We start from the raw sequence: 19,938 nt of genomic DNA on the forward strand, positions 1-19,938 counted from the left end.
CTTCTCGGCAGGCTCAAGCTGCGCCCCAGCACATGGAGCACGTGCTGTAGCTGGAAACTGCCTACGAAGATCCTGCCCACACTTTCAGCTGGAGGAAAGCAGGAGAGCATATCTTACAGGTCATCGAGGCCGTGCCCAGCTTGGTGAAGGCCTCCTTGGGCGCGAGCTTGTAGTACTTGTCGACGAGGCTCTGCCGATGGCACTTGACCGTCACCGTCAGGAGGCCCAAGTGGAGACGAACCTGATCCACGTTGACGCCGTATGGATCTTTGAAGAGCTCGTGGAGCTGCAGACAAGTAAGCCGGAAAAGAAGAAAAGGCAAGAGGATGACGCGATGATGCTTCAGACGACTATGACCACGGCCAAAATGATAATGTAATATTGATATGGTGATGATGCTGATGGTGATGGTTGATTGTTATGGTGATGGAAGGTGATGATGGTGATGATCATGGGGCGATGATGATGAGGAGGAGGGAGGAGGAGGGAGGAGGGAGGAGGAAGGAGGAGGAGAAGAAGATTTGACCTCTTGCACAAGAGAGAAGTCTTCTTTTTCAGCTTGCTTGTACGCCTGCAGGTGCCATGAGCTCGTCGCGCGCTAACAGTTGACCTACCTCAACCAACATCCACTCACGTGGGATGAACATGGGGCTCTCTGGTGAAACATCAGCAAGTCTCCTCCTCACCCTCTCCCCCCCCCCTACTCCCCCCACCCCCCTAGTCTCTCTCTCCTAATCTCACCGCTTCTTATCTGTTCTGCTGCCTGCTGCGCGGTGGTTCCCTCGTTGGCTAGCTCGTTCCTGTCACTTGAGTCACGAGCTGCAGGCTCCCTCGCCTTCTTCACCTCCAGCGCTTGAGGAACTTGATCCAGCTCTCCTTCAGCTCGTCTACAGCAGGGTGAGAAGCTTTCCACCTCCAGCCTTGTGCACCCGTCAGCGGCTCGTAGAAACCAGCCAGCAGGGGCGCCAGGAGCTTTTCGTCCTCTGCCGACAAGTCACGTGACTTCATTGGAGCAGCCTCGAGGCTCGACCTGCCCCGTCCTCGACCAGCACCACCTCTGCAAGCTGACGGAGGTGTGAGACGGAGTGATGGCAGGTAAGAGAGGAGAGTCACCTGTCTCCAGATGATGGTCCAGTCGCCGCACGAGCGGCGGAGCAAGTCCTCATAGGTGTTGAACAGATCCTGAGCGACTGCAAGAGGTTTCAGAGCTCCGCAAGCGCTTCCGGGAGTTCTCACGTTCATCGTTCTGCTGCCTCAGTCCAAACTTCCTCCTCCACACGTCTTGGACAGATGAAAGAACAGAGCTGCTCCCAACCGCGTCAACCTCATTTTTGATGTACACACTCGCATACCGCTTCGCGTATGTCAACACCTCACGCACGTCGTCCAGCCCTCCGCTCAGGACGGGCGAGAGCGACACAGCGAACTAGAACAAGGTGAGGGAGGAGGAGGAGAGTGAGGCAAATACCGTCTGAGACGAGGAATGCGGCAGAGAGCAACAAAAGGCAGACACCAAGGTCAGCACACTGTGAGGCAAGTTCTTCTCCCGCGCACCTGCAAGTTGGCGAGGATCGCGTTGGGCTGGTTCATGAAGGCATAGTGATCTCCGCTGCCAACCCACTTGGCAAAGAGAGGGTCATAGCAGTCGATAAAGCCGAAGGGCCCGTAGTCCATCGTCCTCCCGCCCACCAGGCAGTTGTCCGCATTGAAGTTGCCCTGACAGAAACCAACACGAAGCCAGTCGGCCACCAGCCGTCCGAACCTGTCAGCAGCTGCTCGCAACATCTCCTTGGCTCGGGCGGGGAGAGGAGCGTCGGGCGAGACGTCAGGATACTCTCTGAACAAGGCATGCGAGATGAGCTGCTCAAGCTGACGCAGCCCGTCAGGGGTCGGAGCGACCTCCGCCCTCCTGGCGAAGAGGTCGAGATGCCCGACCCTCAAGAAGCTGGGGGATACGCGGGTTGTGATGGCGCAGGACTCGCGGATCATCACGTCCGGCTCAGCTAGCTTCAACGCGATCTCCCGCATGTACATCTTCCTCTCGTGGGCTGGTAGGCTCGCTAGCCTCGGATGATCTTCTGACGGCATCCGATCCTCTCCGCTGTACCAGGGACGGCGAGCTTTCTCAGTCTCGCTCTTGATGAGGCAGAGGGCGCGGGTAGTGGGGACGCGCAGATGGAACATGGCCTCTGAAGCAAGGAACTCCCTGATGGACGACCGGAGCACTGCCCGGCCGTCGCCTCCCCGACAGAAAGGAGTAGTCCCCGACCCCTTCATCTGCAGCTCCCAGCGCTCTCCGTTCACCACCACCTCCCCGATACTGATCGCTCGCCCGTCTCCGTATCCGTTGCCCGTGCCAAAGGGGCAGTTGTGGGTATACCGATTCCCCATGATGGAAAGAGCGTACGGGGTACACCACGACTCGAGCTCCGGGACCAGCGACTGCTCTCCGCTGAAGAACCTGACGAACTGATCCGACTGCACAACCTCCTCGCTCAGCCCCAAGTGCTTGCTCATGTCCTCTGAGTGGATGATCAGCTTGGGATCCGGCAGAGGCGTCGGCAGGACCCTAACGTAATGCCCTGACTTGACCTCTCGAGATTTCCTGTTGGGAGCATGGAGCTCTGTCTCTGGATCTGCTTCTAACTGCTCCAACCACGAGTGGCTCGCACACTCCCCCAACTTTGCGAGAGTCTCCATGCCGGGCAAAGTCGCGAAGTTCCTCGCGCTGCACCTGAGGTCAAGTGCGTTTCTGGGTGTGCCCGCGGTTCTGAGAAGCAACCTGCTGCTGGAGAAACAAGCGCTTCGAGAAAGATGCCCGAAGATGAGAGCAGATAAGAGATTACAACACCTTGACGAGAGAAGTCGGTGTTGCATCCGAGATTCACCAACAGCCCTAGACGAAAGGAAAAGTTGTGGCGAACGAGTCTACTCTCCTAAAGCCCAACAAACATCGTGGCGATGAGGCTTGGAAGATGATATTCGCTAACCTACGTAGAAGAACTGTCAGTCATCGAGAAGACCATCATGATGGTCTCTTCTACTTCTTGTTCAGGTCTGGGTCGACATCCTACCATTGCAGGGTTCCTTCTTCCTCCTTAAAATCCTCGATGTTCTGCACCTAGACAACCATGGCATGGACTTGATGCAGGAGTCCTGCTCCTCCTGCTCCTCCTGCTCCTCCTGACAACTCTATCTCCTCATCGCCCTCCATCGCCGCCGCCTCGTTCTTCTCTCTGATCTTCGACTGCCATCGTGCATTTATGCATGGAACTTCGTCCATTGTGCTACCCCTCCTTGGGACATCCATCAGACCCGTACCTCTACCACCCCACCCCCTCGTTTGCGGGGGTTGGGTCTTTGAATGTTGCACAAAGACTGTCACTGACCTCCGAGGGCCCGGGCCCGGTGCCGGCCTTGACTGACCTTTGATGGGAACAAGTCTGCCTCAGATAAGTATGTTAGGAAGACGTCAAGACATCAATCATAATCTAGCGATTTCCTCCAATCCAAATTGGCGGCTGCCTTGAACATCCGGATTTAGCAATGCTGGTGCGGTAGGGAGGGGAGGGAACATGAGCAGCAGAGACGAAGAGGCGCTCCATGCGCTGGTGCTGGTACCTACCTCTAGCACATTGCAAGTGAAGCAGCCATGGCGAGCTGTAGTAGCAGGCATGCTAGTGGCGGTTCTTGTCCTGTTTGCCGTCAGGTACGTCCTTATGTCAGCCCTCACCCCGGCGACCGCTGAAATGCTCCGCTAGCACACCCTCCAGCAGCAGAGAGAAGGACGAGCTTACCCTCCGTAGCGCAACCTTGACGATCAAGGTGACAATCAGCGCAGCCGCCCGTCGTGAACGTGACGATTTCGTAGGATCTTGCCAACGAGTATGACCTGGAGAATCACTTTGGAGAGGGTCAAGAAGACTCCTTCTCCTTCTGCGGGAAGAGCGTGCTAAACCAGGTCCGTCGAGCTTGCATGCTTGTTGAGCCGCCGCATGCTGACGGTGCCTGAAGAGGGAGGTGCGGCTGTGCGCGGAGAGATTCCTTTCTCTGCTATCTGGGCACACACAGGGCCGGGTGAAGGAACATAGCAGTCAACTGTGGGGCCTCCCCCACCTCACGGCGTACAGCCGATGCACACGGGCAAAGACGATCGACCAGGTGAGCAGTAGGACCCTCCTGGAGTCGGCGCTCACCAGCTGCTGCCTTGCAGGTGAAGGGATGCATACGGTCCGTGACGGCTGCTCTGTCCAAGAGGGCCATCATCCAGCACCAGGTGGGCGCGAGGAAGGACTGCGGGAGAGGTGACGCGAGAGATGGCAGAGACAAGGGACCTCCGAGTTCGACAAGGGCCTGGAGGAAGTCGCCGAGGAGTCCGTGAAGAGAGTACAAGGCAGCGACCCCATTGAAGGGCTGAATGGAGGTAGTGCTGGAGAAGTCGCGGGAGAAGAGCGAGAGGTGCTGATGATTTTGGCGATCAGGCATGAACGGTGAGACCTCGGAAGGTTCCAACTCAAAGTATCTGCAAGAGAAGGCGAGAGGAGCGCAGGAGGGGATGGGTGAGGACGCAGTGCCTGCGGTGGTGCGACGGACTGAAGTGCTGCTGCAGTCCCAGGTTGCGAGAAGCTGGGGATCAGCGGTTGTGCGAGTGTGAAAGATGGAGGACTTCGTCCTTCGGTGAAGGTGCGAGTGTAGAGCGCTCGTGGACAGGATCTTCTCACGTCTGGTCGATGCAGGAAAGAGCTCTCGATGCTATTCGGGAAGGGAACGAGCACTGATGGTAGACCGGGCGCTACGGGACAAGTCTCGGAGATCTGTTTGCTTTCAATTTCCGTCACGAAAGATGATCTAACGACTAGTTCTTTCATGTATCACAACGTGTATGCCATGTTTGATACGACATAGCTGATTCTCTGTAAACGATCGCTTCAACTTGCTCTCATATGAACGCTGCAAGTTCCTCACACTGACACCTGATGGGTCATAGAGATGTCTTGAGGTTACCAACATGTCCCGCTCTCGCTCCTTCCCCTCCCTCCGCCAGCATCAGCACTGCTGTACGGTTCTGTATCCGTTCTCACCTCAGCCCACCCACCCATTCTGAGGAGTACCCCTCGTTTAATCATTATGAGTACCCCACTAATCCCAATGATCAGTACCCCATTCGCTTTTCGGACCCCTAAAGTCTCAGCAAACTCGGGACTCCCTAGCAATGGCTGACAGCAAGGAAGACCCGCTGAGGGGTAAGAGTCAGCAGGAGGAGGAGGAGGAGGAGGAGGAGGAGGAGGAGGAGGAGATCTACATAGAGGATGGCGCGGTGAGAGGGAGAGGCTGAGTCTGACTTCATCCAGGCGTGCAGCGGTTCAGCCCATCGGAGGCGAGGAGGAACGAGCTGATGGAGATCCGGAGGAGGAATGACGAGAAGCTGTCGCAGCAGAAGGAGAAGAGGAGAGGTAACACACCGGCAGTATCTGCAAGTTGCTGACGCTTGTCGAAGGGGATGGAGGTGTGGTTGCCGGAGGAGGGGTGTTGGGGGGAGGAGCACGTGAGGTTAATCTCGGACGATTGCATTCAGCGAGGATTCGTGCCGATCAAGCTGAAAAAGACCGACAACATGCACTCCTGTGTGAGGAAGCAAAGAAGAAAGAGAAAGAGAAGCTTGAGATGAAGAAACAGATCCAAAGGATGAAGGTAGCTTGTGGCTTCACACACCTGGGGTGGTCATTGTTGTCACAGAGTATGAAGAACGAGCAGCTGGAAAATAAGAGGAACCAAGATCTTTCGGAGACAGTGAGAGCAGCATGGAGTTCGCGAGATTCTGCAGGAAAGGTAAGAAGAGACAGCACGGGACTCAGAGGTGGAGGTGAACGGTTCGAAAAGGACTTGGCCGACGAAGCAGATAGCGAGGAGCTTGCACTTCAGAAGGTGAACGACAGCGGCCTCTCATATCGAATAACATCTCCTCCTTGCAGGCGCTTGAAGAGTCCATGTAATCCGTGAACAAGCCGTGTCGTGAGCTCTGAAACTCCCCTTAGGAAGATATCTTCAGGCGAGCGAAAGGCGACGGCTCCGGCCAATCGGTTTTGAATTTCGGAGATGAAATGTTGTGAGATTGCGTCAATCAGGATAAAACGTTGCGAGTGGTGTGATAGCATCCTCATGCAAGACTGGAAAACAAGCTGTTGTGCCGCCTGCAGTGCAATCCGTGAGGACAGCATTGGTATGCCTTGATAGCTGCCGCCAGATGCACTCATTGTCTCCTGCAGCAGATGCTTTCTCAGAGCAGAGAAGTTCTCCTGACGACCAGCGAGGGACAGCACCGACTAGCCATGAGAAGGCACCTGCCGGCACAGAGGCTGATGTTGACGAGGACTATGAGCTGCTGGAAGAACCTCCGACGACAGCTGACTGCATCGTCGTGCGGTCAGCCAGCCGTCTTAGCAGTTGCATTGCATGATGAAACTCTCGATCAGATTTCGTCTTCCTTCTGAGAAAGAGATCACAAGGAGGTTCCGGGCATCAGACCCGCTGCAGGTCTCGTGAGATCGCGCTTTGGGTTCCCGATGACAGGATCCATCAGGCACTCTACAGCTTCCTGCCAACCCACGGGCTCGACCCAATAGCGCATGACGTGTGGCTCTCGTACCCGCGGCAGGTAGGCAGGAAGACCGGGGCAGTCAGAGAGGCTCAGTCGCTCCTTGCAGGTCATCCCGCGAGTCCGAGATGTCGCCATCCAAGACTTGCAAGGAAGCGCCGGAGGGTTCAAGGTACATGTGGTCAGAAAGTGAGGGCCGGCAGCGGGCGAGGAGCCCAACGCGGCTCATTCAGCACATGGGGACAACACAGACATCAATTTTACTCGGGCATCAGGTCCAGCTTCAATCCCTCAAAATCAGCCAGAGCCTCTGAGAAACTCCTGTCGGCAATGGTCAGAGCTCGGAAAAGTAACGAGGGACGTTTCCAACCATGCCTCGTTGCAATTAGACACGTCCTTTATCTTGTCAAGAAGAGAAACTGCCTGTCAATCCAAGCATTCAGCATCGAAGCATCGAAGCAGGTTTTTTTTAGAGTTGAAAAGGCACCTTGGAGTAAAACAACTCCAAATCACTGTCAGCGTCCTTCAAAACGGTCTGGATTTCTGCCATAAGGGCCTGCCACATTCATGTCACTCAGGGTCATATCATACGTTTACATGAAAGATACATCAATCGCTGAGCTCTTTTGTGCGAACCCTCCCACGTCTTCCCGGAGGGTCGAAGTTCTCTGCATGAGCGTTAGTGAAGGCCCTCGTTACTAAACAAACTGTGACTGACTTTCTGCATCTCGTCTTTGATGCATTGGACTGCTTGAGTCTCTTTGTTATCAAGGACGCTTCGTAGCCTGTCAACTTGCTCCTGATTCTCTCTCAGAAACAGGATGCTGCCTTGAAGTGGCTCAAGCACCTTGATGTCGTTTGACTTGCTTGTGGCCGCAGCCTTGAGGCTATCAATCCCCTTCAGACAACTACCGAGAAATTCATCAGCGGTTGCCGTCAGAGGTCTTGGAGGAGATGAAACTGACCTCTTGTAGATCTTGGCGATGTGTCTCTTGCCCCTCTTGAGGGCGTTGAGAGCGTCACCCAACTCATCGACACTTTCCCAAGGCTGTCATCTAACGGCAGGGGGAGTTTGCTACTCACAGAGCATCCACACATTGAGAGTAGCCACTCTTGGTGTCCTCCAAGGCTGACTTTGTCTGCCTCTCGAGAAAAGCGACCTATCATGAGAGCGAACTTTTTCAGGCGAACCAACGCATGCGGCATTCTCTAACACACCATTTCAGTGGTGATTTGAATGTTGTCTTTGGAGGGGAGGACTTGCATCTCCTTACGCATCTAACGTGCATGAATCCACATTAGCACTTGCCGTCAGCAACTGTGAGCGAGACCTGCGCTTCTTGGGAATCAAGAGAAGGGTTTACAAGAATCAGGTTGTTCTGGTTTCCACGCCCATCTGAGGATAGCTGGAGCTCTGGGTGGCATTTCCACCTGTTCTAGGTTTACATGTCTTGATGTTGATTGAAAGAGAAATTACTCGTTGCCATTGAGGATGAACTTGAACTGCAAGATAGAATCTTTTCACATAATTGAATCCACGCACCCAAGTACAACCTGATGTTCTCCCTTGGGAAGCTCCAGTTGCACGTCCCAAGAACCTCCGTCCCTGGTTCTCTTCCTGATGGACGCAAAGTCACAAGAACAATTGATTTCAAATAGACGTACAACGCATGGCGAGTTCCAAAGCCCGACCAAGATCCTGCCACCTGGACAAGCGTCACATACCAAGGTTTCGTTCGAGATCATGGGTGCACCTCAACAGAGTCATAAGTCTCCGCTGGATTCAATTTCTTCCATGAGATTCTTGTGAGCTTCGAGCTCTGGAGGTTATCCGACCTGTAAACGGCGAAAATCTTTAGAAATATGCAAGCAGTCGCGATCAACCATGCCCACTTTTGCGCTTGTTGATACATCTTTGGCATCGCTCCTGCATTTGTCGGGCCGAACCCTCCTCTCAATCCCGTCATTTTTGAGCTGATCAGACGGTCTGAAAATCCAATCATACACCACCAATGCCACGTCCTCTGGTTACCACTTTCCATGCTCCCAGCCACCAGATCGATGTAGCAACTGGAAAACGCTCAATGAATGGATCGAAGAACGGAGATAGATTGGCAGCAGTACCCCATTGCCATAAGTAGAATGAACGCAAGCATGGCTCGTTCGCCTGTGATACAAGAAATCACTTGGTAAGCATGTGATTGCAGCCTGACTCTCATTGCCATGGAGCATACAAGGTCATTCTCTGCAAGGGGTGTGGCACGCGACATAATCGTTAGGAGCTCTCCTGTGACATGCCCGACCATCACTGGTAGAGCTCGTCTACCTTACACTCATCTTGTATGAAGCATACAATGGCAGGTCTATCACAAGGGCTCCGTCACAGTCTATTCATGGCTTCCTCTTGCGAATCTCTCTATCTGTTCCAAAAGGAGACCTTGCACATGGCTGCATCACGACGACATTTCTGTCTTCCTCCTCCCATGTTCGTCTTGTCTTCTCTTTTTGGCTTGCGGCTTCGTCTGCGCTCTTTCTATTTCTGCCCTTCCCAAGTCCATTGCGACTCTTGCCTTCAATTCAGAGTCAATTGGCGTGAGCTACAATTTTGATACTCTAAATATTGGAATAAATTTCAAAATATCAGTCAAACTTTGAAAGTTTATTCCATAATATTTTCAACATTATATTAGTTTTTAGATATTTCAGCCAACTTTCGTTGGATCAGTCCATGAGTCCCATGCCCTTTTGCAAGGATGCACTGAGGGCCGCACAGGTAGTAGCCGTTACACAACTTGTAACGTCCGATATTTCTGGTGCTGAAGGGCCCAGGCCCGGCACCGTCAGTGTCCACCGTCACCGTCGCGGCCGCGCGGCCGCACGGTCACACGGTGCCAGTCGGACTCGGAGGTCTCAGGACTGCCAGGGCCCGATTCATGAGTCCCGCCTCTCCGAGGCTCACGCCGACGGAGTCCGACCCGGCGAAAGTACGCCGGCCGCTTCGGCGAACCGCGAGGCTCCGCTGAGGGACTGTCCGTTGACGGAGCCTGGCACAAGTTTGTTAGACAGTGTACTATGATTAGTTTGAAAGTCACCCGATCCGATCAACTCACTGTCACCGGGCCGATACGGTCAGTGACTCGTTCACTGCCGTGAGACGGTCGGCAGCCGGGCCAGTGATTACCGAGCCTGGCAGGCTGTGCCCGAGTGAGGCCAGTGAATTTCCAAGTTCAGCAGCCTCGTCACAGACTGAACGGCTCGCCCTGCCGACTCGCCCCATGAGAGACACTGGCTGTGACGGTGGTCAGTACGGTACCGGCGGTCTGAGTCCCCGGTGATCACGGCCCCGGCGGCCGGGGCCCGGGCCCGTCGGGCTCGGGAACTTCGCCCGGGGACTCCATCGGACGGCACTGAACTAAGGGCCCCGGATATGAGATCTCTGACAACGAGAAAACAAGGGTAGGGTGATCGAGCACCAAGGAGGGGTGGTATGAACGAGAAAGATGAAATTCCGAATAGGGTAGGGTCCAGGTATTTGTTGTGGGTACGGTGGGTGGTAATTGACGGGTGGGTAGACAACCGGGGTAGGAATACAGCCCAGTGTAGTGGTAGGGTATCAATGTTACCCCTTGATTTATGTCTTGTGTACTATCAAAAATTGGGTAGGGTCATACGAAGCTGGGGTAGGGAGTGTGGGGGTGGGGGGAATCGCGTCATATTTGTTGAGGGTGAAGCAGCAGCGATACCAAGAGGAGAACATGTAAGAAATGGCGGCGAGGAGATGTACCTTGCGATCTTATTGACGATGATATGATTTTGACTTTTGAGTTGATGTTGATAATATCCTCCTCCTCTTCCTCCTCCTGCCTCTCATTTTCTGCTCCTCCTCCTGACCTGGTGTACTCTGAACACCGGCTCTCAAGTCATTCTGTTTTCTGTTTTCTTGCATTTCCCCTCGATCCTCTTGCTGTTCTCTCGAAGCCACTCACTGAAAGACACGTGGGGCCTTGGAAAATCTTATTGTGATGATTTCCATCTGCATCTTCTTCGCATAATCATCAGCCCTGTCGAACATTTTTGTTCTCTTGACCCACTTTCGTTTTCCTGTGTTCCGTTCTTATGGTACGTTTGTTAACGTCCAAGATACCATTGCTTCTGCCATGTTCTGCTGGATTTGGTCGAATTTCCGTCGTGTATCGACTTGTTGATTCTGTTCTTCATTCTCGATGTGGGGCTCTCGTCGTCCTGTTCATAACCGTCTCCTCAGGTTCATGGCTAAGACTCTCGCTGCCGTCGCCGTCCTTGCCGGATCGGCTTCCGCTTTCGCCCCCACCGCGATGCCCTTGAGGGCCCAGCGCTCCGGTGCTTCTGCCATGAACATGCAGGCCGAGCAGGTTTCCCGCCGCTCCGTCTTGGAGGGTGCCGCCCTCGCTGCCCTCGCTGCCCCCATGGCTGCCAACGCCATCGGCGAGGGACCCAGCAACACCTTCTCTGGACAGAACGGCATTGCCACCAAGACCGCCAACGGTCTCCTCGGAACCTCCATTGTCGGAGTCGGCAAGAACGGAGCCCCCAAGGTCAGTTTGCAAGGGCATGCAGGATGTTTGTGCATGACTGTGCCTGCAGGGTAAGAACTTCGCTCCCATGATCACCATCTTCGATGCCCGTGGCTGCGATCGCGGTACATCCTGAGCAAGTGCCACCTTGGAACTGACGAGAATCTCAGGCGGAGTTGAGTACAAGGGACCCAAGGCTGGCACCACCGACGACGAGATGCTCGTCAAGGTCGAGCTCATCGGCATCAAGGTGCCCGAGTACCAGGCCGCTGCCTTCACCCGCGAGCAGCTCGGCTACACCTACCCCACCACCCGCTACCCCAAGAGCACATCCGGAAACTAAACAATGAAATAAACGGGGAAAGAGACAGTTACGCCTTTTCATACTTACTCAAGCTCCTCAACATCACTCTCCTCCTCCTCCTCCTCCTCCTCCTCCTCCTCCTCCTCCTCCTCCTCTTCTACTTTCTCCTCCTGGCCCAGGTCCTTGTCTCGACTTGAATCCTCAGAGCATTCATCGACGTCTCGTCCAGCGAAGCTGTCTCTACTGGTGTCCTCGTCTTCCAGCGTACAGCTTCGCGCATGGTGTCCTTCCATGTCTGTGTCTGGTATAGAGCACGAGTCGCTCTCGTCCTCTATCCCAGTGAGGTCTATGATCTCGTGGGCAACCTGCTTCTGGCCCGCCTTCGCGTCCATCCGTTCTGCTGAGGGGTCAGCTCGGCAGCAACTGGGTCGCAGGTCAAGTCAAGACGTCTCACGTATCGCCTCGGGGTGCTTGTCAGAGCACTGATCGCAGATGATATACTCCGCCGACCGAGCGATCTCCCCGCGCTGCCAGGCCTTCAGTCGAGTCGAACAGCAGGCTCAGCGACCTCGGCACAGATGTCGTTCCAGTCGAGGGGATGAAAATCGGAGGGCAGGTGATCATAACAGAAGACACGCTGGGGCTTAGCAGTCAGAGCATGCCCGCGACACCAGCTCGCACGACAGCACCGGGCAGAGGTTGCAGCGGAAGAGAAGCGATCCTTTCATGACGGCTGCCAGCAAGGATGATCGTCAGCGAGTTTCCAGCCAAGCTCTGAGACTTCACCGTTGCAAGAACAGACGGAGCAGCGATGTTGAGGGCAAGACACAGAGGTGACTGTGCATATCCCACACTTGCGATGAACTTCTGTTGAGTTACGAGCGTCAGAAAGTTGCCAGCGGTCAGAATCCTCTGCTTCTGCTCCTCCTGCTGACCCTCCCTGCTCTCCCTCCTCTCCATGTCGCCCGCACATCCCCACCCTCCATCTTACGGCGAAAGCATCCCATCAGCGAGCACTGCACGAGATCTCCACTCTTCTTCCTGCATTTGACGCAGAAGTCGTCAAAAACGAGAATTTTCTTCTGCTTGCTGGGCTGGCTGCTCTTCTCGTTCGGCATCGACCTGCCACCAGCTCGTTACCTCCTCCACTCTCCTCCTCATGAGCTTCTCATCTCACCGGTTGACGATCTTCACAGGGAAACCATCGACCTGCACGGTAGTGGGCACGGACTTTCTCTTGGACACCTCCCGAGACTGATGGAGAAACCATTTCTCAGCGATGTTCTTCAGGCATTCTTTACTGGTGAACTTCTTCCCCTCGAACGAGCGAGTCTCCCACAGTTTGGTGTCAAGGATATCCTCGGGGGGAGGTCGCTCCTCCAGCTTCCCTTGCTTGTTGTGGGTGTCCTCAATCATCTTATCGATGTCCTTCATCGTCAGCGGCCGCTCGCTCGAGCAGTCAGCCAGCAGCACCTGCTTCACCCCACAGCTCAACACATCTCTCACCCTCCCCTTGGTCAACGAGTGGTCAGGATCGTCCTCGGGGAAGCAGAAGTCGTCTTGCAGCACGATCTGATTTAGCGCCACCTTCTGCTGAGCACGTTGAAAGATCCGCTCTTCAACCGTGTTCGCGGCTAGCAGCTGGTAGATCGTAACCTCCCTCTTCTGCCCGATCCGATGCACCCGATCCTGCGCCTGCTTGTCCCAGGTCGGGTTCCAGTCAGAGTCCATCATCACCACAGTATCTGCTCCTGTTAAGGTGATGCCGAGAGCCCCAGAGCGCGTGGAGAGGAGGTAGACGTAGGCGTGCGACTTGCCGCTGTTGAAGAGCTGGATCTCGTACTTCCTCCTGCAAGACGCGGTGCTTCCGTCGAGCCTGAGGTACTTGTGGCCCACCAGTTCGCAGTAGTCCTGGATGACATCGAGCATGCGAGTGAACTGCGAGTAGACCAGGAGCTTGCGGCCTTGAGCGTGCAGCTTGTCGATGAGGCGGTGGAGGACCATCATCTTGGTAGAGTTGGTGACGATGTTCGCGTCCGTGCTCGTCGGGTCTGTCTCGGCGTCGGGGAAGAGGTAGGGATGGCAGCAGACCTTCCTGAGCTGCATCAGCAGGTTCATCAAGCTCTGCATGCTGCTGGAGCTGATTCGAGCATCCTTGAGGTGCGCGATGGAGCCTTGGTTCAAGAGGAGGAACTGCTTGTACCAGAACTTCTGCATGCTGGTCAGGGGGCACCAGATGGTGTAGACCGTCTTCTTCGGCAGGGCCTGCTGAACATCCTTCTTCAATCTCCTCAACATGAGCGGCTGCAGCAGCTTGTGTGCGGCTCGCATGAGCTCGAAGTCGAACTTGACGCCCTCCCACGTGCTGGAGAAAGCAGCATCGAAGAGCTCTGCGTCTGCGAAGAGGTCGGGAAACAAGAAGTTGACGAGGACCCACAGCTCGTGCATGTTGTTCTGGAGGGGCGTCCCGGTCAGAAGAATCTTGTTGACGGATCGAATGTTGCTGCAAGGTGAGGCGAGGTCAACGAAGAACAAGAAGATGAGATGTGAGCTTTGTTCATGAGACGTGGGAGACATGGCAAAGACTGGGAGAGAGCACAGTAAGGTGAGAGGGGACAGGGCAGAAGACACGAGAGGGAGCAGAGATGGGCGAGGAGGTTGGAATCAAGAGCTAGTGACACCTGACAGCATGGAAGGCGAGCGAATTGTCGTTCTTGATCTTGTGGGCTTCATCCAGGATCAAGTAGTGATACACTGTCATGCCGATCCTGCCGAGGGCAACCAAGTCAGAACCGTGGTCGCGCGCTCTCACTCCAACACGCGAACCTTCTGCCTTCCGCTACCATCATCTCATAAGTTGTGATCATGACGTCGCACGTTCCTCCCTCCTCATTCCTGAGGCCTTCTAACACCTTGTCCCGGCACGGTTTCGCTCCGTGCAGGACCCGGACGTTGAGCGAGGGGCACCAACGACGGAACTCACTTTCCCAGGTCCCCAGCACAGAGAGAGGACAAACTACGAGATGCGTCCCCTTGGTCTCCTTCCTCTCTGCGAGCACTGCGAGCAGTGAGATTGTCTGGATGGTCTTTCCCAGTCCCATCTCGTCTCCTAAGATCATACCAACCCCGTTGTCGTTCATCCTGACAAGCCATTGCAGTCCTTCCAGCTGGTATGGGAACAAACTAAGTCCAACAATGCTTGCCGGCTGCTTCTGCTCCTTCTGCTGGTTCGTATCCAGTGGGGAAGGAACAGCGTCCCCTATCAGCTTCCTCGCAAAGTTGCTCTCCTTCGATCGCGACTCTGCGGGCAGAAAGGGAGCGACACACTCCCAGTTCTTATCCAGCCATCTTGACCTCCTTCGTTTGAACTCAACGGCAAAGGCAAGCACAGCTTCGTTATGGATGCGAGTCTTTGACTTGTGCGGCTCTTCTGCTGCAGGAGGCTTCAGCGCTGGCTTCTTCACCTTGGCCTTGGCAGCCTCCACGATCCTTTTCCGTTTTCTGTCCTCTCTGGTCTCCAACTCAACAACCCTGGATTCAAGGAACTCTGGCAGTCCCAGGAGTCAGCTAAATAGCAGCCAGCAAGTATCATCTACCTTCTAAGAAGGTTGCCCACTCTTCACTGACCGTCTCCTCCGCCTCCTTCTCCGAGCTGGCGATCTCCTCGTAGATCTTGTACTCTTCCGTGGCTTTGAATGCCGCCCATGACATTCCCATCTCCTTCAAGGCCGCCGAGCCGAGCTTCCCCTTGTCCAGTCCAAAAAGCTTATACGAGTTCCTTCCCTGGGGCTCCCACTGCGCTGCAAGCACCTCCTCCCTACTGCAGCCCACCTTTGCACAGACCTCCTCCTCGCAGATCTTGTCTGCCTTGAGCCGGATGATCTGCTGTATGTCGCGCTTGCAGAGAGGAGAAGCCAGCAGCACAGACTGATGCCTCCTCATCTCTTCCCGCAGGCTGTCGATGGAGCGACGGCTGATCGAACTCATCTTGTTCCTGTGAGGAAAACCCTTATCAGCTTGCAGACCTCTGGGGCCTTTCACGTCCCTCCCCCTTCCCCAACACAGTCAGTCCAACCAAGGTCCTCTTCCTGCCCTATCTGCTCCCTCCCTCCCTCCCTCCCTCTCATGATTCCAGCTACAGCGAAGTCTTTGAAGTGCTTTGCAGCAGCCACCCTTTTGCTCACCCACCCTCAGCGTCTTCCTCCTGTACATCTTCTTCCTTGTCTTTTGCCGTCCTCCTCTGCTGAAGTAGTTCCCTACCTCATCTCACTCCTCCTCCTCCTCCTCCTCCTCCTCCTCCTCCTCATCCCTCTTTCGCATCTTTCTGCCTCGGCATTTTCGGGGAGCTCATTTCGCGCGCCCCTAGCCATTTGTCGCCTTCCCTCTATGGAGAGTGGTCACCCATATTCCCGGATGCCAAGTTCCCTCGACTCGTCGGTCAGACCGACGGGCGGCGCCCGGCCGGTGGCGGCTGACTGGCAGTGTGACCGTTTGACTCAGTACTGAGTTTTTTAACTTAACTTTGAGTAAACCGTGAGGTACGAGCACCACACTAGTAGAGTGCCTCACAGAGTCTCCTCTCCTGATTACGGTGCCCGGCCCGCGGCCCCCGGCCGGGGCAGCGTATTATCCAGTGAGTAGCCTCACTGACCTATAGCCGGGCAGGACTCTGGCCGGGCGCCCGGCGCCATACGGAGTAGTACTACCGCGTCACGGTCACGGTAGTACGGTATCATGAGTCATCATGATCATACCGTCGGTATACCGGGGCGTACCGTACCGGCGTATCACCGTACCGTACGGTACGGTGCCACCGACACTCCGGTGACTCCATAGCGTTGCCTTTCTCAATTGACCTTGGAGCTCTAAAACGTTTCGCGGTGAGGGTGGTAGATTCAAATCCACGCATACCACGCCTCATGTGGGGGCGGGGTGGGTCTTCCGACCGTGTTACGGTAGTACTGAGTGCACTGGGAACATTACGACGTCATGATCTTGAAATTTCAACCGGTCCATTTCTTTCTGAACCGGGGGCCCGGGGGGGTACGGGACGGTACCGTGCGCGATAGTGACGGTTGAAGGCGGCTGGTCGGGCCCGGCCCGGGGGCGATTGAGTTGCAAGCCTCGGAACTTTATGGCAGGCTGAGGGCTGACTCGGATCATAAGGCGGCTTGCGGGTGCGTTTGAATTCATTGAGGCTGAAGAACTATGGTACTACATGACGTTAGTACAACAGTTGGGCAAGAACAGTCGAATCTTCAGCTAAAGAGAGTTGCAGGCACGGCAGTGTCGAGTCCTGCCAGCATGGCACTCAAGTCTTCAGCACTGTTTCGGCTCAGCACCGACGAGGAACGGGAGCAAGTCAACAGGCAGTAGAAGAGCACTAGGCAAGAATGCATAACAAATGGATCAGGAGCAGGGATTCTCAGCGACGACAAAGGACAGAAGAAGGAACACGATCGCTTCAAGAGAAACCTTGAGAGGAAGAGGAGAACAAATGCAACAGGAAACGAACAATTTCACCAAGAAGCAGCCGCCAACAACATTAGTGCAACTAGCAAGCTACATCATGGGAAGAGTACACGCTCGAACAGCTCAAGACGAGCTGGAAGGGTTGGAGCACGATCCACGTGAGCTACATGACTTCATCATGCAAAGGAAGCATGCAAGTTGAATCAGCGAAGGAGGAAGGGACAAAGTCAGGGGAAGAACGTGATCGAGTAATGATGAGGAAGATGAGAACCCGATAAGGCAGAGGTGGTTCTGGAAAAATGGTGATCGTCCATCGCATGGTAAATGTAGCATCATCAACAGTATCAGGCAGTAGAGTCGGAGGATCAAACTTTAGATTAATGTGATTATGATATGAAGCGAAGGGAAGAGGATGGGTATCAGACACGACTTGAGGAAAACAGTGTAATCGAGGATGAGAAACAGCTTGATCACGATGAACGTACTCAGTAGCAGCAGCAGCCGCATCAGCATCAACATCTGCTAGCATTTCAGGTTCCATTGCAATCAGTGTTGTTGAGTAAATCCTCAAAGGGATCTACTACACGCGGAGACCACCCCCCTACCCACACTCCTAGATCCCCACCCCACCTACATATTACCCTACCCCTCCCAAACATGTTCTACCCCCACAAATCGTCATAGCCAACCAACCCCACCTCTATACATTAGATGGATACCCGCCACCTCAATCGTTCTTTGTATGACCCCACCCCTAGCTGGGTAAGAGGGCCTGTAACCCTTATGTATAAATTGATCACCACCCCCACCTGCTTATCGTAGACCACTTGCTGTGACTACCTTAAGTTGGACCATTCACCACCGGTTTGTGCTAGGTACCCTACCCCTGTAAGCTAATACCCCCTACCCCAAACTCGCCCTCTGCAGCCATGCACGTTCAGGTTCGCTACGCCGCCATACCACCTCTTCCCCTTGCCGTGCGACTTCTTGCCCGACCCCGCTCTTCGCAACCTCCTCCTCCTCCCACCTGTTGCTCTACGAACTTGGACCCCAACTCCAGTCCAATCTTTTCATCTATGCCTCATTAACTTGTACAACCCGCTTCCCTCGCTGTTGTCTCCCTCGTGGTTGTTCGAAACCGTCTCCTCATCGTCAGTACACTCTTACCATCCTTTCCCCCTCGAACTTGAAGTCATACTTGCATGCTTGGACCTTTTAATGGTCATCTTTGCATCTCTGCAAATCGTTTGCTTGGCCTTCGACCTCTCTCGCCACACCTCGTGCTCCCAACTGATTTCCAAAGATGCTTATAGTCCCGTGTAATGATTCAGCTAGCTAGTGTGAGACATGTATTGTCCCTGTTATTCGTAGGCAGTTGTTCACCTCCTCTGAACCAGGCTCACCTGTCTTCTTCCTAAAATCCTTTTCAGTTGCAGATTGAGTAGGATTCAGGGGCTTGGAAGAAGACAGGCATGACTGATTATCATTTCTTTTATCGCCGCATGTGCGAGAGATCAAGAACAACACCTGAAATGCTCCGTCGCAAGGACGTTTCGAAGTCCACCAGTGCTACCATGGGAGCAGCAAGCGAACGTCGAATAGTGATTCCGCATGCCGAAGAAGGGGAGTATGGGGAGGACGGATTGAACTACATGGGCCACATGGTTGCTGGCAGCATAGCGGGCATGTCGGAGCATGCGATCATGTACCCAGCTGATACGATCAAGACTCGGATGCAAGTCACTGCCAGCAGACACCAGCCGCAGTACGGCGGGGTCTACAACGCTCTATCGCTCATCCTCAAGAACGAAGGCGTCTTTGGGATTTATCGAGGGGTTGGTGCAGTTCTCTTGGGCGCTATTCCAGGTCTTGTGGCATGTGGGGGGGTGTACATGCCATAAAGGGTTTCGTAGGACATGCCATGCATTTCGCTGTTTACGAGGCGGCAAAGCAGCGACTGGGAGGCTCGCACACGTCGTCTGGACGAGTAAGGAGAGGAGAGAGTTGTGGGTGTTCTGAGAGCAGCACCAAAGGGAAGCAGTCATCTTCAGCACATGGTAGCTGACATGATGTCTGGATCTGCGGCTACTCTCGTTCACGATGGGTGAGAAGCGTCGGAGGTTTGGGCGAGTCGCTCACTCCGGTTCTCAGGATCTCCACGCCTGTGGACGTGGTGAAGCAGAGGATGCAGCTCTACGGCTCCAGGAAGATGTACGGAGACAGACTGTTCGAGTGCATCCAGAACATTTACAAGTGAATACTCATGGATGCTCCATTGCTGTTCTTTGACTGGGTTGATTCGTGACGACAGAGAGGGAGGAGTAAGGCAGTTTTACCTTTCTTACCCCACCACCGTGGCGATGAACATTCCCGTCTTTGCCGTATACTTTGCAACCTATGAAAAAGTGATCAGCAATCGTGGTGATGCCCCGAACTAAACGAGCAAGCGCAGGTCAAGAAAACCATCGCTCCTCATATTGCAACAAATCTCGACGAAGGAACTTTCAACCCTCAGGTTCTTTTGAAGCTGATGATCCTGCGGAGGTTCCTGACCTTCTCTCAAGGTCCATTGCGTGGCCGGAGGCATGGCAGGCGCTATTGCTGCAGCTTGCTCGAACCCCCTCGACGTCATCAAGACAAGATTGCAAACGCAGGTGACGGAAGCACTTGGAATGACTTTGAAGTCTGACGTTGGATCCGATCGACTGGATCAGGTCACGAGTTACGAAATGAGTGGAGAAAAGAAGATGGAGTTCTCGGGCCCACGACAGGTGACGCTTGAGAGGGAGGAAGGAGACTGAGAAGCCTTGCAGGTTGTTCAGCATCTGATGAAGACTGAGGGCGTACGAGGATTCCTAAGAGGAGTTGGAGCAAGAGTGAGTTGAGGGCGGGGAAATGGGTTGAGCTGATGCGGTCCTACGAAAGATGCTCTATCAAGCTCCGGGGGCGGCAGTCTGCTGGGTCACATACGAATACATGAAGTGAGCCGTCCTGTGCGCACACCGGAGCTCATG

At 54.4% G+C, this 19,938-nt stretch overlaps 7 protein-coding genes across 7 annotated transcripts in view; 4 read left to right on the top strand and 3 right to left on the bottom strand.

The window, feature by feature from the left end:
* The window catches only part of GUITHDRAFT_95515 (hypothetical protein), a 5,978-nt gene extending 2,986 nt beyond the window's left edge, over nt 1-2,992 (bottom strand). The window contains exons 1-10 of the mRNA XM_005829885.1: nt 1,555-2,992; nt 1,353-1,426; nt 1,237-1,304; nt 1,114-1,190; nt 1,031-1,064; nt 930-983; nt 845-887; nt 742-800; nt 615-655; nt 527-571 (exon numbers count right to left, since the gene is read on the bottom strand). Coding sequence (XP_005829942.1) covers nt 527-571; nt 615-655; nt 742-800; nt 845-887; nt 930-983; nt 1,031-1,064; nt 1,114-1,190; nt 1,237-1,304; nt 1,353-1,426; nt 1,555-2,877 — 1,818 coding nt within the window. The 5' untranslated portion in view covers nt 2,878-2,992. The remainder of the gene's footprint in view (nt 1-526; nt 572-614; nt 656-741; nt 801-844; nt 888-929; nt 984-1,030; nt 1,065-1,113; nt 1,191-1,236; nt 1,305-1,352; nt 1,427-1,554) is intronic.
* Nucleotides 2,993-3,532: 540 nt separating this feature from the next.
* Nucleotides 3,533-4,921, top strand: GUITHDRAFT_153404 (hypothetical protein; the record flags this gene model as incomplete). The annotated part of the gene is made up of 9 exons (XM_005829886.1): nt 3,533-3,709; nt 3,762-3,825; nt 3,872-3,961; nt 4,015-4,161; nt 4,214-4,276; nt 4,324-4,423; nt 4,482-4,559; nt 4,610-4,683; nt 4,737-4,921. Coding segments are annotated over exons 1-8 (750 nt in total), but the record flags the coding sequence as incomplete, so codon positions are not given.
* A 291-nt stretch (nt 4,922-5,212) lies between these two features.
* On the top strand, nt 5,213-6,788 carry GUITHDRAFT_111013 (hypothetical protein; the record flags this gene model as incomplete). Its single annotated transcript, XM_005829887.1, has 12 exons — nt 5,213-5,243; nt 5,352-5,453; nt 5,498-5,691; nt 5,737-5,829; nt 5,881-5,925; nt 5,973-5,989; nt 6,036-6,080; nt 6,126-6,220; nt 6,270-6,423; nt 6,474-6,534; nt 6,581-6,655; nt 6,705-6,788. The coding sequence occupies 12 exons, from the start codon at nt 5,213-5,215 to the stop codon at nt 6,786-6,788; spliced, it is 996 nt and encodes a 331-aa protein (XP_005829944.1).
* Nucleotides 6,789-7,926: 1,138 nt separating this feature from the next.
* On the bottom strand, nt 7,927-8,762 carry GUITHDRAFT_153405 (hypothetical protein; the record flags this gene model as incomplete). The annotated part of the gene is made up of 8 exons (XM_005829888.1): nt 8,720-8,762; nt 8,628-8,665; nt 8,489-8,582; nt 8,350-8,431; nt 8,261-8,301; nt 8,150-8,213; nt 8,073-8,098; nt 7,927-8,026 (listed from the first exon to the last, which is right to left on the bottom strand). Coding segments are annotated over exons 1-8 (450 nt in total), but the record flags the coding sequence as incomplete, so codon positions are not given.
* Nucleotides 8,763-10,336: 1,574 nt separating this feature from the next.
* On the top strand, nt 10,337-11,520 carry CPEA14 (phycoerythrin alpha subunit 14). The gene is made up of 4 exons (XM_005829889.1): nt 10,337-10,352; nt 10,860-11,169; nt 11,219-11,273; nt 11,319-11,520. Coding segments are annotated over exons 1-4 (540 nt in total). The 5' UTR covers nt 10,337-10,350; the 3' UTR covers nt 11,492-11,520.
* Nucleotides 11,521-13,012: 1,492 nt separating this feature from the next.
* GUITHDRAFT_56212 (hypothetical protein) lies at nt 13,013-14,667 on the bottom strand (the record flags this gene model as incomplete). Its single annotated transcript, XM_005829890.1, has 3 exons — nt 13,013-13,955; nt 14,134-14,206; nt 14,271-14,667. Coding segments are annotated over 3 exons (1,413 nt in total), but the record flags the coding sequence as incomplete, so codon positions are not given.
* Nucleotides 14,668-18,585: 3,918 nt separating this feature from the next.
* GUITHDRAFT_73487 (hypothetical protein) lies at nt 18,586-19,909 on the top strand (the record flags this gene model as incomplete). Its single annotated transcript, XM_005829891.1, has 9 exons — nt 18,586-18,790; nt 18,838-18,898; nt 18,966-19,028; nt 19,076-19,177; nt 19,236-19,329; nt 19,377-19,439; nt 19,489-19,614; nt 19,738-19,800; nt 19,850-19,909. 9 exons carry the CDS (start codon nt 18,586-18,588, stop codon nt 19,907-19,909), a joined length of 837 nt encoding a protein of 278 aa, XP_005829948.1.
* Between the last annotated feature and the right edge of the window lie 29 nt (nt 19,910-19,938).

Source organism: Guillardia theta, assembly GCF_000315625.1.
Source record: "Guillardia theta CCMP2712 unplaced genomic scaffold GUITHscaffold_49, whole genome shotgun sequence".
In the NCBI taxonomy this organism is placed as follows: domain Eukaryota; class Cryptophyceae; order Pyrenomonadales; family Geminigeraceae; genus Guillardia; species Guillardia theta.

What these genes read in the sequence shown, in the direction of transcription:
- CPEA14 (XM_005829889.1), top strand. An exon ending in GCAAGAACGGAGCCCCCAAG is followed by an intron (nt 11,170 to 11,218) that starts GTCAGTTTGCAA and finishes CTGTGCCTGCAG; the next exon opens with GGTAAGAACTTCGCTCCCAT. An exon ending in TGCCCGTGGCTGCGATCGCG is followed by an intron (nt 11,274 to 11,318) that starts GTACATCCTGAG and finishes CGAGAATCTCAG; the next exon opens with GCGGAGTTGAGTACAAGGGA.